This window comes from Tympanuchus pallidicinctus, unplaced genomic scaffold, assembly GCF_026119805.1.
Source record: "Tympanuchus pallidicinctus isolate F22 unplaced genomic scaffold, pur_lepc_1.0 scaffold5, whole genome shotgun sequence".
Taxonomy (NCBI): Eukaryota; Metazoa; Chordata; class Aves; order Galliformes; family Phasianidae; genus Tympanuchus; species Tympanuchus pallidicinctus.
In genome coordinates this window covers 45,409,578-45,422,495 of record NW_026294769.1, presented here as the reverse complement: position 1 = coordinate 45,422,495, position 12,918 = coordinate 45,409,578, and the positions used below count along the sequence as shown (strand labels likewise).

Below are 12,918 nucleotides of genomic sequence, written 5' to 3'. Positions count from 1 at the left end.
AGGTTCCCTATAGCAGGTCATACAGGTAGGCATCCAGGCAGGTCTTGAACATCTCCAGAGAAGGAGACTCCACCACCTCCCTGGGCAGCCTGTTCCAGTGCTCCGTCACCTCACTGTAAAGAAGTTCTTGCGCATATTTGTGCAGAACTTCCTATGCTGCAGTTTCCAGCCGTTTCCCCTTGTCCTGTCTCCACTCACCACTGAAAACAGTCTGGCCTCGCCATTCTGCCCCCCACACCTTAGATATTTATAGACTTGGATCAGGTCCCCTCTCAGTCTCCTTTTCTCAAGGCTGAACAGACCCAGATCACTCAGCCTTTCCTCATAGGAGAGATGCTCCAGGCCCTTCACCATCTTCGTGGCCCTCCGCTGGACTCTTTCCAAGAGAAAGGTGAACATGACATAATTTTCTGGGCAACCTACTCTAAGTGACACTGTTTGAGCAATGGGCTTGATCATCTGACCTCTAGAGATCCCTTCCAACTTCAGCTATTCCACAGTTCTGTGATACTGACATGCTGGAGGGAAGGGATACCACCCACAGGGAACAACATGCAGTTCAGCAAGGTGAAGTGTAAGGTGCTGCACCCAGGTCTGGGTGATCTCAAACATGTATCCAGTCTGGGTGAGGAGGGGATAGAGAGGAGCCTAGAGATAGAGAAGGACTTGGGGATCCTGATAGATGAAAAGCTTGACGTGAGCCAGCAGAGTGTACTTGCAGCCTGGAAGGCCAGCAGTATCCTGAGCTGCATCAAAAGAGGGGTAGCCAGCAGGGTAAGGGAGGTGATTATTCCCCTTTACTCTGCCCCTGTGAGGCCCCATCTGAAGTACTGTCTCCAGACCTGTGGCCCCTGGCATGAGAAAGATGTGGAGCTGTTGGAGTGGGTTTGTAGGAGGGTCTTGAGGATGATCAGAGGGCTTCAGCACCTTTCCTATGAATATAGTCTGTGGGTGCTGGGCTTGTTCAGCCTGGAGAGAAAGCTCTAGGGAGACCTCCTTGGGGCTTTTCAGTACTTCAAAGGAGTCCACAGGAAAGATGGGGAAGGACTCTTTTATCAGCAAGTGTAGTGATAGCCTAAGGAATAATGGCTTTACAGTGAAAGAAAGTGGCTTTAGAAGAAACTCCTCACTCAGGGATTGATGAGGCCCTAGCACAGACTGCCTTGAGGAGGTGTAAATGCCCTATCCCTGGAGGCGTTTAGGGCCAGGTGAATGGGGTCCCGGGCAACCTGAGCCGGTGGATGGCAACCAGCCCATGGCAGGGGGTTGGAACCGGGCGGTGGACTTTAAGGTCCCTTTCAAGCCATTCTATGATTCTGTGACGATGATTACTGCATGCAGGGTCATGGCTATTCAGGACGACTCAGTGCGGCACATCGCTGTGCAGGTCACGATCGCGCTGGAGGGTTACCTCCAGCAACACGCGCTCCAGCCCCACACCTCTCACATGCCTCCACTTTGAACAGAGCCCGCGGCTGCCGGGGCAGGGAGAGCCGGGCAGGGAAGGGCCGGGCAGAGCCTCCCCGGCCGCCACCCCCCCGCCCCGCCGCCCGCCCGCCCGCCTGCCCAGCCCGCCCCGCGCCGCCGGGTCTCGGTGGAGGCCGTCGGGGCTATGGGCGGCGCGGCGCTGAGCGGAGCGCTGTGCCTGGGGCTGCTGTGGCGGCTATGGGCCGGGGCCGACGGGAGCTGCTCGGAGCGGTGCTGCCAGGGCCGGGACGCCGCGTGTGTCAGCAGCGGCTGGCGGGAGGACGGGGGCTACGGGAGCTGCTACTGCGACGGAGGATGCCGGCGCACCCGGGACTGCTGCCACGACCACAGCCAAGCGTGCCCGGGTAAGTGCCGCGGGCCGGCCCCGAACCCGTGCCCCGGGTGGGATCACCCCGAGAGTGGCCGTGAGTGGGCTGCTCGTTGCCGCTGAGGCTCCGCTGGCTGGGAGCTCTCCTGGGTGTGAGGCAGCCTCTTCGGGCCGTAAGGGACACGTCGGTTCCTGCTGTCAGCAGCCCAGGGGCGAGGGCACGGCCAGGAGCAAGCAGGTGCTCGATGAGGAGCCACTGAAGACTTGTTGCAGGGCTGCCCACGCTGCGTACTGGTCAGGTTTGTGGGTCAGCTCTGCCTGAGCTCTGCTGTCAGACGTTGTTTTTCCCTCCGAAACGCAGCGCTTCTTGCTCACGCTCATCCCCAGTGCACAGCCATTAGAGTGGGGGCACAGGACTGCCGGGTTGCTGAGCTGATTCCTCACGTGCAGCCAAACAAACAGCAAACATCTTGGGGAACCCCAGAGAGAGGCCCCGTTTGTGGGGGCAGGAGCTGGCGAGGGCAGGCTGGGCTGCCTGGGCAGTGCTGCCCACGAGCGGAGATGGTCTGCTTCTGCTCCGCCGCCAAGCAGGACGCTGCCCTCATGTTCTGGCACAGAACGAGGCCTCATGCAGCACGGCGGCCCTTCCGAGCTGGCTGGAGGTGTGCCAGCCTGCATCCGTCAGGCCATCGCCTGGGCAGCGCGGTGCTGCCAGTTGGGGCGTATCAGCGGGCTCGGCGCCATGGCGGCTGCGCTGCGGGACCTGAGCCGGCCTGTGGCTGCCTGGCATGAGGAGCGGGCACGGCTGCCTGAGCAGAAGAGCTGACACCAGAGCTCTGAAGGAGATGTGTGCGAAAGGTTCTGGTCGGACAGTTTTCCTTCCGCAATTCTGATCAGGTACCTTGTTATTAGCAATGTGGTATTTTTTGTCTTGAGCCCAGTGGTGGTGGCCTCGCACTGTGATCCATGCCCCATGGGGACTTTGGGTACTTTGGATCTAGGCGGGAAGGCAGAGTCTTAGTGAGACTTCAGAGGGCCTCGCAGAGTCTGTCTGTCTGTCTCTGCCTGTCTGTCTGCCTGCACCAGAGTGGAGGCCACTGGTGGGCCAGCTTCGGAAGCTGATGCTGTTTGTTGCTGTGTCTTTTTCTGACTGGTGTAAATCCCTTGCTGCCTGGCTCCACAAGCACCAGTATTAGTGCAGCCATGGGCAGCAGGACATTTGTGAGTGTGGTATGGGAGGATAGCATTTTGGCAGCCCAGCCAGGCAGTCCTATAGCTTGTGCATCCCTAAACTGCAAAATGGATCACTGGAAACAGTTATTTCGAAGGTAAATGGAGAGATACTTTTTATTGCAAGCAGCAATATGTCTGGTGTGAACAAAAATTCTAATGAAGTGGGACTCTTCAGTGTAAACGAGGATGGACTACATGTTTAAAGTAGTTTTTGTTCCTGTTGGATTTTGAAGATTCACCATGATGCTTTTCTTAGTTCAGTTGATGGAAACCAAGGGTGCCTGTGGCTTAGTTCACTCTGAAATGCTGTTCTGAATGCAGAGATAAAACAAGTTCAAACAGAAACGTGGAGAAAGGTGGCCAGCTGTTCTTGTGCTACAATTTTTTTGTCATCCTGTTCTCTACTTATGACTTCAACAGAAATGACATTTCATCAGTTTGCAAATACTTTACAGGACACTGTATTTGGGGAAAGTGTAAAATACCTGCATCATTAAATATATTTGATCAAGGAATTGTGCAAAAGCAATACTCCAAAACATTAGAAACCAATGGAAGGCAGGGAGTTCTGCCAACACTACGGTTGAATTTTCTCATGCCTAGAAGTCATTCTATGCCTGGTACTTCGTAAATAGAATGGCTCAGCAGGAGTCTGGGGCTGCCAAACCTATGTCCAACAGTTTTAAAGTAAATTTCCTTACACTTTTAAAAAAAATTTCCTTACAGTTCTAGCAGTGAACAAAGACTTTTTGTAAATACTGTCCAATGAGAAAGCTTGAAAAAAGAACGACCATGTCACTTGTATGGAAATGATTATTTTAAGAAAATCCACAGACCCGTATATGCTATGATGAATGTTTTGCAGTGACTCAGTGAAGATACTGTAATCCCTTTTGTTCCAGAGATGAGAGGAAATTAAATAGAGTGCAACTCAGAAAAAAAATGTATGATTTGCAGTCCTTAATATATACATATATTAAAAAGTCCTGAGCACTCAAGTTATATTTCATAGGACAGCAAAGCAATTTTTTCTGGGTATCTTTGAAGCCCCACATGCTTCATTAGCATGCACATTTTGGTAGGTACCTGAGCACATCCCATCCTTCATGTTACTTTACCTTGCATCCTTCTCTTCCAGATTAGTCCTCATTCTTTCAGTGAGTGATCATCTGTCAGTGTTGGGTTGACTAAACTGGGCCAGTGAAAGCATAAACAGAGACCATGAAGATGTAGATCTGGGTCTCTGATAATTTATTTGATTTTATTTTACTTATTTTATTTTATTTTATTTTATTTCAAGAGATGGCACCATTCCTTATATGTCAGCTCTGGGACCAATTTCTCTGTTGTGCTGGAGAACTTGACATCTTTCCATTGAGGCACAAAATTGATATACTATCCCTTAATGATCTCTGGGTATTGACTGCAAGTGACATGATTATTATCCCTCTGGCTGAATTCCATTCTAGCAACTCAGTTTTCATATTATTTCACATGACTGAGGCAATTCAGACTTCTTGTTCTAAATCTTTATGATCATAAAATTGCCATATATTGCTACAGATGACCAGTATTTCACTGTCAGCTTGGTTTAATTCCAGGAAGACATAAAGTCATCCCTTTATTTGTTATGCAGCTGCTAAATCTCTTTGGGAGTTTTCTGTGTGGAAAATGTGATGCAGCCATGATGTTATCTGCATGTGAGGGTGCTAATGTGGATTAAAATTACATGGAAATTCTTACTTCTGCAGGTCATTAATAGCTAGCTTGGAACAGAGTCAGCAGATAAGGGAGCCACGGTAGATGATGGTTATATCCTGCACTCTTGGTGGTGTTAAGCTGTGGGAGGCATCAACATCAGTGCTTGTACAGTTAAATAAAAAGACACATTGTGTCTGTGATGTGCTTTGGGGTACAACCTGAGGGCTCTAGAGGTGCTGGAGCGCAGTGCCTGCTGAATCAATGTCTGATGCAGTTTTTCCCATCCGAGCTTCCTTCATTGTTCTACTAATCATACCCCGGATGGTGGGGAAAGTGTTTATCACTAAGTAGCAGCAAATGCCAGGGGATGCCAATGATTAATCTGGGTGGACAACCAGTGGTTGAGTCCCCAGGGATGCTCTTTGGTTCTCTTTCAGTTAGCAGTATCAAGCCCATTAAAGGTGAGATGCAGCATCCCTGGCCACTTGCCTGCCTGTGGCTGTCGAGTCACCCATAAAGTGGGCAGGTTGGTCTGGTGCAAAATGAGAGAGGAGTGCGGGGGAACTCTAATAGTGTGGTGTGGACGTCTGCCAGGTAGCCTCTGTCAGGGGTTTTACCTGCTTTATGATATCTGTAGTGCTCTGAGAAATTAGAGAATTAGTGAGAGAGGAAACCCAGAGATTTCTGTCATACAAAACCAGTCACAAACACCAGAGGTTATTGCGCTTAATTGCTTCTTCCCAGTGTCTCATACTGGCAGCATCCCAGAGGGCATGCAGTGTTTTTCTGAATGACTGTGTTGGTCCCATCGGTTTCCTGCAACACTGATAAAAGAAAATAACTAATGGTTAAGCTGTAAAGCTTCCTGTGGGGATTTAAGTTGTAATCAGGAAATTTAGGAAAAAATGTGATCCAAAACATGTGGTATATTCCCATTGCATGTTAGTGGAAAAGGCAGAAGCTTCATTTAGGTGTAGTTAATGAGAGGCAAGATTCCAAACAATTCAGAACCAGTGTAAGATATCCCAACCACTGATTATAAAATATATTTTGTGCTATTCCCAAGGTACCATGCTGAAGACCTGCCTTTAAGTGGCAAAGACTGAGAAAGCAAAGTAAAGTGTGATTCATACTGCACAAAAAATAATTTTAAGTCTATTTGCAAAGTGCAGTGAAAACACTGAAGAACTGGGGAATTTCCAAATCAATAAGAAACTGTAATATTAAGACAGACATGTTCAGGTTTTTATAAAACTATTTCTGATAGTGTTTCAATTACATGACGTTAATTATAATTAAATTGAAAAAAATATAAGCTTATCAGAGGACAAAAAGCAGCTAATGATGCTGAGGGAAGCAGCATGAATCAGTACACAGTACTTCACGGCTGAGGTAAGCAGGAGACACAGCCTTTCCTGTCTCACCCAGGACCATGGTGTGCAGGTACCACACAGATGCGCTTACAAGAAGGGAAATGGCCCAGAGGAATACGTCTGCTCAGCCTGGGTCACCTTTCCACATAGCTCCCAGGAAAAGCTGCTGGCAGTGGGCTGATGCTCAGGTTAAATGTCCTGGGAGGACACAGGGTAAGTGCTCTTCGTGTAGAGAAACTACTGCTTGTCCTCAGAGGATCTTCTTGATGGACACCAATGCTTGAGCCATTTCTCTTACTTCTACTGCTCTGCCTGCCATGGCTATGTGGACATAGAGTTTCTCCTTGGAGAAGCTGTACTTGTTCTGTCAGTAAGCACCTTTAGTGTTACATTCATCCAATCCCTGGGGGATCAGTGCTCAGAGCCATTTTGAAGAGCTACAGTATTCTCTTTGACTACTAAAAATGAAGTTGTTGAGCCACAGAGTTTTTAAAATTTGGTGTTCGTGGAGGTGAAGTTAAGGGAAATTCAGTCTCATGAAGATGTGACGTGATTGTTGTGTTTTGTTCTGGGAGGTTAATGGACAAATGAAGATTTGCTTGTCTCAGAGCTTCATTCTCAGGAACAACGCGCCCATCACCTCTTTTCTGGCAATCAGACTGCAAAACATTTTATTCTAGTGAAGATATCTGCATCTACATGGAAGATAGCTGACACATTGTCTGTGTTTACACTAGCTAGGTTAAGACAGGGGTACTGTTTTGCCAGAATATAAATGGAAAATTCAAGAGAAGGGAGAAGTGTAGATGGTTTATCATGCTTAACGTAAATGAGAGCTACAAGGATTACACCACTGTTGGTAGACACACCACAGAATATAAAATAAGGAAATGACTAGAGGGTAACAAATATGGTAGATCTTGAGTGTTTCTCAGTTTTGAGACAGTACCAAAACCAGCAGATGCTTAGTCTGACATTTCTGTCTCTGCTGAAAAGGCTGTGAAAAGCAACAAACATGAAATCACGGCTCAGTCTTTACATTATTTGATGACATCATTGTGTTACTTTAAGGGAAGTGAGGGCCAGTAGGGTGGATTATCAGCTTTCACAAATACATTTGTGATTTAGCAGAGAAAAAGAAAGTTCTTAAGATACGATACAAAATATCAGTCACTGTGCTTTATATCTTCTTTTAATGACAACAGATTTGTCTGCTGTTTGTTTTCACCATCATGTCAGGTCCTGATGGTTTTCACTCAAATGCAGAAATCTACACCTTATCTACACCTTAGAAATGGAAACTGAATAAGTAGGCCCATCAGGAGGCTGAGGAGCAGCTTGAGAGCTATAGATAGATGGGCTGTTAATGCACTATAGATATTCACAAAAGCTTGGACAGTAATTCACGGTGTTGCATTTTTCATGGTGTCAGTAGGGTGCTAGTGCGGAGTCTCTGAACACCTGGGCATATTCTCTGTCGTATTTGAAAAGTCTTGGGTGTCAGGTAAAGTCCCCAGTGACTGGAAAAGAGGAAACATCTCCCCCATTTTTAAGAAAGGAGGAAAAGAAGACCCGGGGACTACAGACCTTTCAATGTCACCTCTGTGTCTGAGGAGATCACAGCATCATAGAATGGTTTGGGCTGCAATGGTCCTTTAAGACCATCTAGTTCCAGCCCCTGCTGTAGGCAGGGACACCTCGCACTAGACCAGGTTGCTCAAAGCCCCATCCAGCCTGACCTTGAATGCCTCTAGGAAGAGGGCATCCACAGTCTCACTGGACACCCTGTACCAGTGTCTCACCACCCTCACAGTAAAGATTTCTTCCTGATATCTAGTCTGAATCTACTTTCTTCCACTATAAAGCCATTTCCCCTGATCCTGTTGCTACATGCGTGACCAGACTGGTGGCATTGTGTGATGAAGTGATGGCATCATGGACAATGGAAGGGCAGCTGATGTTATCTGCTTGGATTTCTGCAAGGTCTTTGACATGGTCTGACACCACATCCTTGTCACTATATTGGAGAGAGATGGATTTGAAGAGAGGGCTGTTCAGTGGATAAATAATTGGTTGGATGGTTGCAGCCAGAGGGCTGTGGTAAGTGGCTCTATGTCCAGATGGAAGCTGATGTGTGGTGTACCCCCGGGCTCTGTGTTAGGACTGGTGCACTTAAACATCTTTATCAATGACATAGAGTGTGTTGCAGGCTGCAGGACAGGACATTCCACGTAATCACTGTCTGACCTCACCGAATATTGGATGGCCCCTAACTAGTGCCTGCACATGACACATCTCAGCTTCTTCTTTGCCCACCAGAGCGCAGAGCCGTAGCAAAGCTTCTTCAGATAGGGGTCATGTAGGCTGCATCTGTGGGACTGTGCGCATAGAAGGGGCAGGTCCAGTCCGATGGCACCTCCGTGGCCCCAGGCCGTGTGGTGGGCTGGGGAAAGTTGAAGCCAGGAAGCTGCCCCCTCACTTGTGCTGCAGTGGGCGGCAGGCATCACAAACTGAAGAAGAGGGGAGCAGTCCGTGGTCACTCTGTCTCTGGCCCCTGTTCCTCTGCAGCAAATTCCCATGGCCCTTACTCCCCGCTGGCCACCTCAGGGCTGTGTCCTCCCAGCGCTTACCTCTGCTGCTGCAAGAGCACCCTGTGGGCACCTGGCTGCCTGAACCAGGCAGGGCTGGGGTAACACTGGTGATGCTGTGGGATGGGCACCAAGAACTGCCAGCAGCCCAAGAGCACAACCCAACCAAAGCCTCCTTCACCGCTCCAAGTCTCACAGATGCGCTCAGCTGGAGTCTGGACACAAGTCTGACAGTACCTGAATTTATACAGCGAGGTCACATCGTGCTGATGTCACAACCCCTTCATCGGTGACCTCACAGGACGTCACTGAGTGTATTTGGGAATTAGCCTGGGCTTCCATCACTGTCCATTATTCAGTGATTTCCCTTTCTAAAGCTGATATATTTGGAAAGGTAAAAATGGTCTATTTTTACTATCTGCAATAATCCGTCTTCCATCAACTGTCTACACTTTCTGAAAGTTAGAGATACACGTGTTTGCCTGTTCTGGTTTGGATAGATACAAATTGGTGGCAATCTCTATGTCAGGCTTGCTTCTTATACCAAGTGCTCATATAACAGCAGGTTGTTTGCTCACACTTTCCTCTGCAACCTACTCCACGGGACCTGCTTTAGCAGGGACTTAGACAAAGTGATCTGCAGAGGTCCGTTCCAGCCCCTGTGATTTGGTGATATATAGACCTGCATGGTTTCTAATAAAAAAGGTGTCAAAATCTCTAAGTGAGCTAACGGTTTCAACAGACATCGGAAAAATACCACAGAATACAAAACCGTGAGGGAATTGTAGTTTCTAATGATTCAGAGTTCCCTTGCAAAATAATGGCAGTTTCCTCATAGCATTTTGGAACCCATTTGGGTCAAATTTGTAGAAAGTCTGTGATCCACGAGGACTAAAATTCACATATTCAGTGGACTGTTCTCTAACTGGAAATCAGAAGGAAAGGACCCGAGATTACATTTCTAAATATTTTATTATGTTTAATTGTCTGCATCCGTATATACACAAACACACAAATGTGATACACACATCACTGCAATATTTTGAGAATAAACAAAATCAAAATTGCATGTTAAAAAACAAACAAACATGGCTTTGTCTTATTACTTTAGATTTGGAGAGCAATTAGGATCAAACAGAAGTCTTAACTATTAGCTATGTGTTTACTACTGCTTTTCAGCTCATCCATGCATCGTGGGGGAGTGGAGTCATTGGAGTGGCTGTGCTGAACAATGTAAACCCAGTCTGCGAATACGTAGGCGCTATGTGCAGCAGGAACCTACAAATGCTGGGGAACCTTGTCCTGCTCTGGAGGAGAAGGCTGGCTGCTTGGAATACCTGACTTACCAGGGGCAGGACTGTGGACATGAACACGGTATTCTCTTTTTATCTGGATTATTTGATTGAAAATGCAACTTAATCACAGAGTGGCTTAGGTTGGAAGGGATCTAAAACATCATCTGGTTCCAAGCCCACTGCTGTGGGCAGGGTTACCACCCACTGGATGTTTGCCCAGGACCCCATCCAACCTGAACACCTCCATCCTTATTTTCTGCTGTCAAGTTGCTGCTTGCTTTTGATTAATTTCTGCTAATAGACAACTGAGCTGCACACATTTCTTCAGTTTCTTGATTTAAGCCCAACATTAACTCTCAAGTTATCTCTCTGCAAAGTTGGAACATAAGTTCATTACGAAACAGGAAACAGAGATCATTGTAATATTCCAGCCCATCCTGTGTCCTTGTGGACTAGATGGCAGCCATTTCTAGGTGCATTATACAGAGAGAACTTAGCTGTGAGGTCCAATGTTGCCAATCCTTTATCACTTTTTCAATAAGTTTGTCAGCATCACCATCCACAAGTTCCTGATTCATGTATCCACTGTTACACTAATTGAAACATGACTCAACTGTGTCTTGCTGCCTGTTTTCTTCCCCAGTTCCCGCTTTCATAACTACCTCTGAATATGGTAAAGAAAGAAAACTGAGAGCAGCATCATCCCCCTGGCCCTCTGACAAAGAAACTGGGTAATCTATTTATCATATGCATGTGGGTCATCTTGTTTCATAGCCAATATCTGTCTACAGAGAAAAACTTAATTAAATTTGCCATAATTCAACAGACTACAGCTTGTTTTTGTCTCCTGCAGGTCATTTGCATTTTCTAGATGTTTTTTGTTACTTGCTAGTTGTCCTGAATTAGGTATTGTGGTCACAGCAAATTTGAGGATAGATGCTTCTCAAAGCAAATCCACAAATAAGGCTAAACCAAAACTGAATATATCCACAACTTTAAGCCCAAGAAACTAGATCTCTGAGCCAACAAAATGGGCTAAATGCAATCTGTCTTAAGTCCTTGTTTTTAACAAAAAATGAAAAGCAGTGAAGACCTCTTTTGGATACTAGCAGAGTGTTATCACTGGTTCCATAATGCTCATAATGCTTTGCCCAGAACAATAAAGCTTATATGCACTCTTGAAGCCTCTTTTCCATTTATTCTTCTAGCAGTCATGAAAAAAAAAAATACAGGTTATTGAGATACATTCTCCAACGTAATTTAAGAATATGGAACACAACCAGAAAGTGAGATAATACATAAAGTACTGGACAGGGGAATGGAATGTGAGAAACAATTTGCTTAATGTTTTTAAGAATCCATTAATTAGGTGAGGGTCAGAAACAAACTTTTTAGCTGTCAGCCATCAAACTTGCACTTCATAAATTCCACCTGAATGAAATATATGTAAGTACATTTCAATTTTCATGCTTTATCTATTGTAGCTAATGTAACTCTCTCCCTTCTGAGCAGATACTGTGTAGAATTTAAAACAGAATCACTTTCCCATTACTGTGCTTTGGAGACTCGGCCGTATGCTCGATGGATGCAGTACCTCCGAGAAGGACATACTGTTTGTGTAGCTTGCCAGCCTCCAGCTATGAACACTGACACACACCGCTGTTCCGGAGATGGCCATAATGCAGATGGGTAAAGAAAACCTTCCTTTGCTGTCTCCTCTGTATTGGAACCTAGTACAGAATTTTAGACCTTTCAAGGCCTCTTTAAAAGCTGTGTTGATTACGCCTTAAAAAAAGAAACAGCTTGTATCACACGCAGAGCTCAGAGACACCCTTCCAGTTCACATAGAAAGGGCTTTGAACTAATGCATTTCAAACACAGATGAAATCAGTGAATAATTTCAATACATGAATTAAGTCTCAGTGCTTTATTTACTGTTGTAAAGGGACAACACAACTTCTGTAGTGCAGATCTTCTTAAAAGTATGAAATCTTTTACTTAGAAAAATGTACTTCCCACCATAATCCAAATCAGATTTCAGCTTTAAACTAAATATAGTTTCTAGAATGCTGATATTGAAATAAGACGTTTACAATTTGCAATATTTTTTATTTAGTGTATATCTTTTGTACATATGTCTATATAACTGTACATTTATTAAGATGCTATGCAATACATACATAACCATTTACTCAACCAATCATCCTGTATACTAAGAAATACAGTGCCTGCTCTGGAATCATGCAGGTATCATGACAACAAAAGCATTTTAATACCAAGATGAACTAATTAAAATCTTAATTCTAGTCTTCTGTTAATGATACACAAGTATACTTTTTTTGGTTGCTTGTAAATGCACCAATTTTTTATTCCTCGTTTACTGTCACATTTCAGAGGTAAAATCTTACACTGGGAAGCAGTTGGCAACTCTCGGTGCCAAGGAACCTGGAAGAAGATTCGGCAACTGGAGCAGTGCTCGTGTCCCCTTGTGCACAGTTTTATTTTTACGTAAGAGTTAAAAAGACCTTTAAACAGCATCAGGAAAAAAGAATTGAGAAAATTAGCACAAGTGCCAAGAAACCTACATCTTTGTCTGTATTTTGTGGAGACTGAATGAACTCTAAAGCGGTTAAGCCTCTGGAACAAGCATTTTTGGGTATTCTTTTTGTCTTAATAGTAAACACTAAGACTGACAATTGTATTAGAGTGCTGTAAGCAAATTTCGCATTTCTCTTGTGATTAAAGAGGAAACATTTCTAACTGTAGTAGCTTCTTTTCCTAAGGTTTTTGATCTTTACAGGCTATGCTCCTGTGTACAGGCATTGATCCTATTCAGTAGTGAGCCAGCCAAACATTCTCAAGTCTGGAAATAGTTACTGTCATCATTAAGTTGTAATGGGTGAATAAAAATGAAAGTTTGAGAGCTAAAACCA

At 45.5% G+C, this 12,918-nt stretch overlaps 1 protein-coding gene across 1 annotated transcript; it reads left to right on the top strand.

The window, feature by feature from the left end:
- Positions 1–1,177: 1,177 nt before the first annotated feature.
- Positions 1,178–12,915, top strand: SBSPON (somatomedin B and thrombospondin type 1 domain containing). Its single transcript, XM_052704645.1, is given in 7 exon segments — positions 1,178–1,408; positions 1,411–1,551; positions 1,553–1,832; positions 9,870–10,064; positions 10,629–10,716; positions 11,498–11,674; positions 12,380–12,915. Coding segments are annotated over 7 exon segments (1,230 nt in total). The 3' UTR covers positions 12,498–12,915.
- The last annotated feature ends 3 nt before the right edge of the window (positions 12,916–12,918 follow it).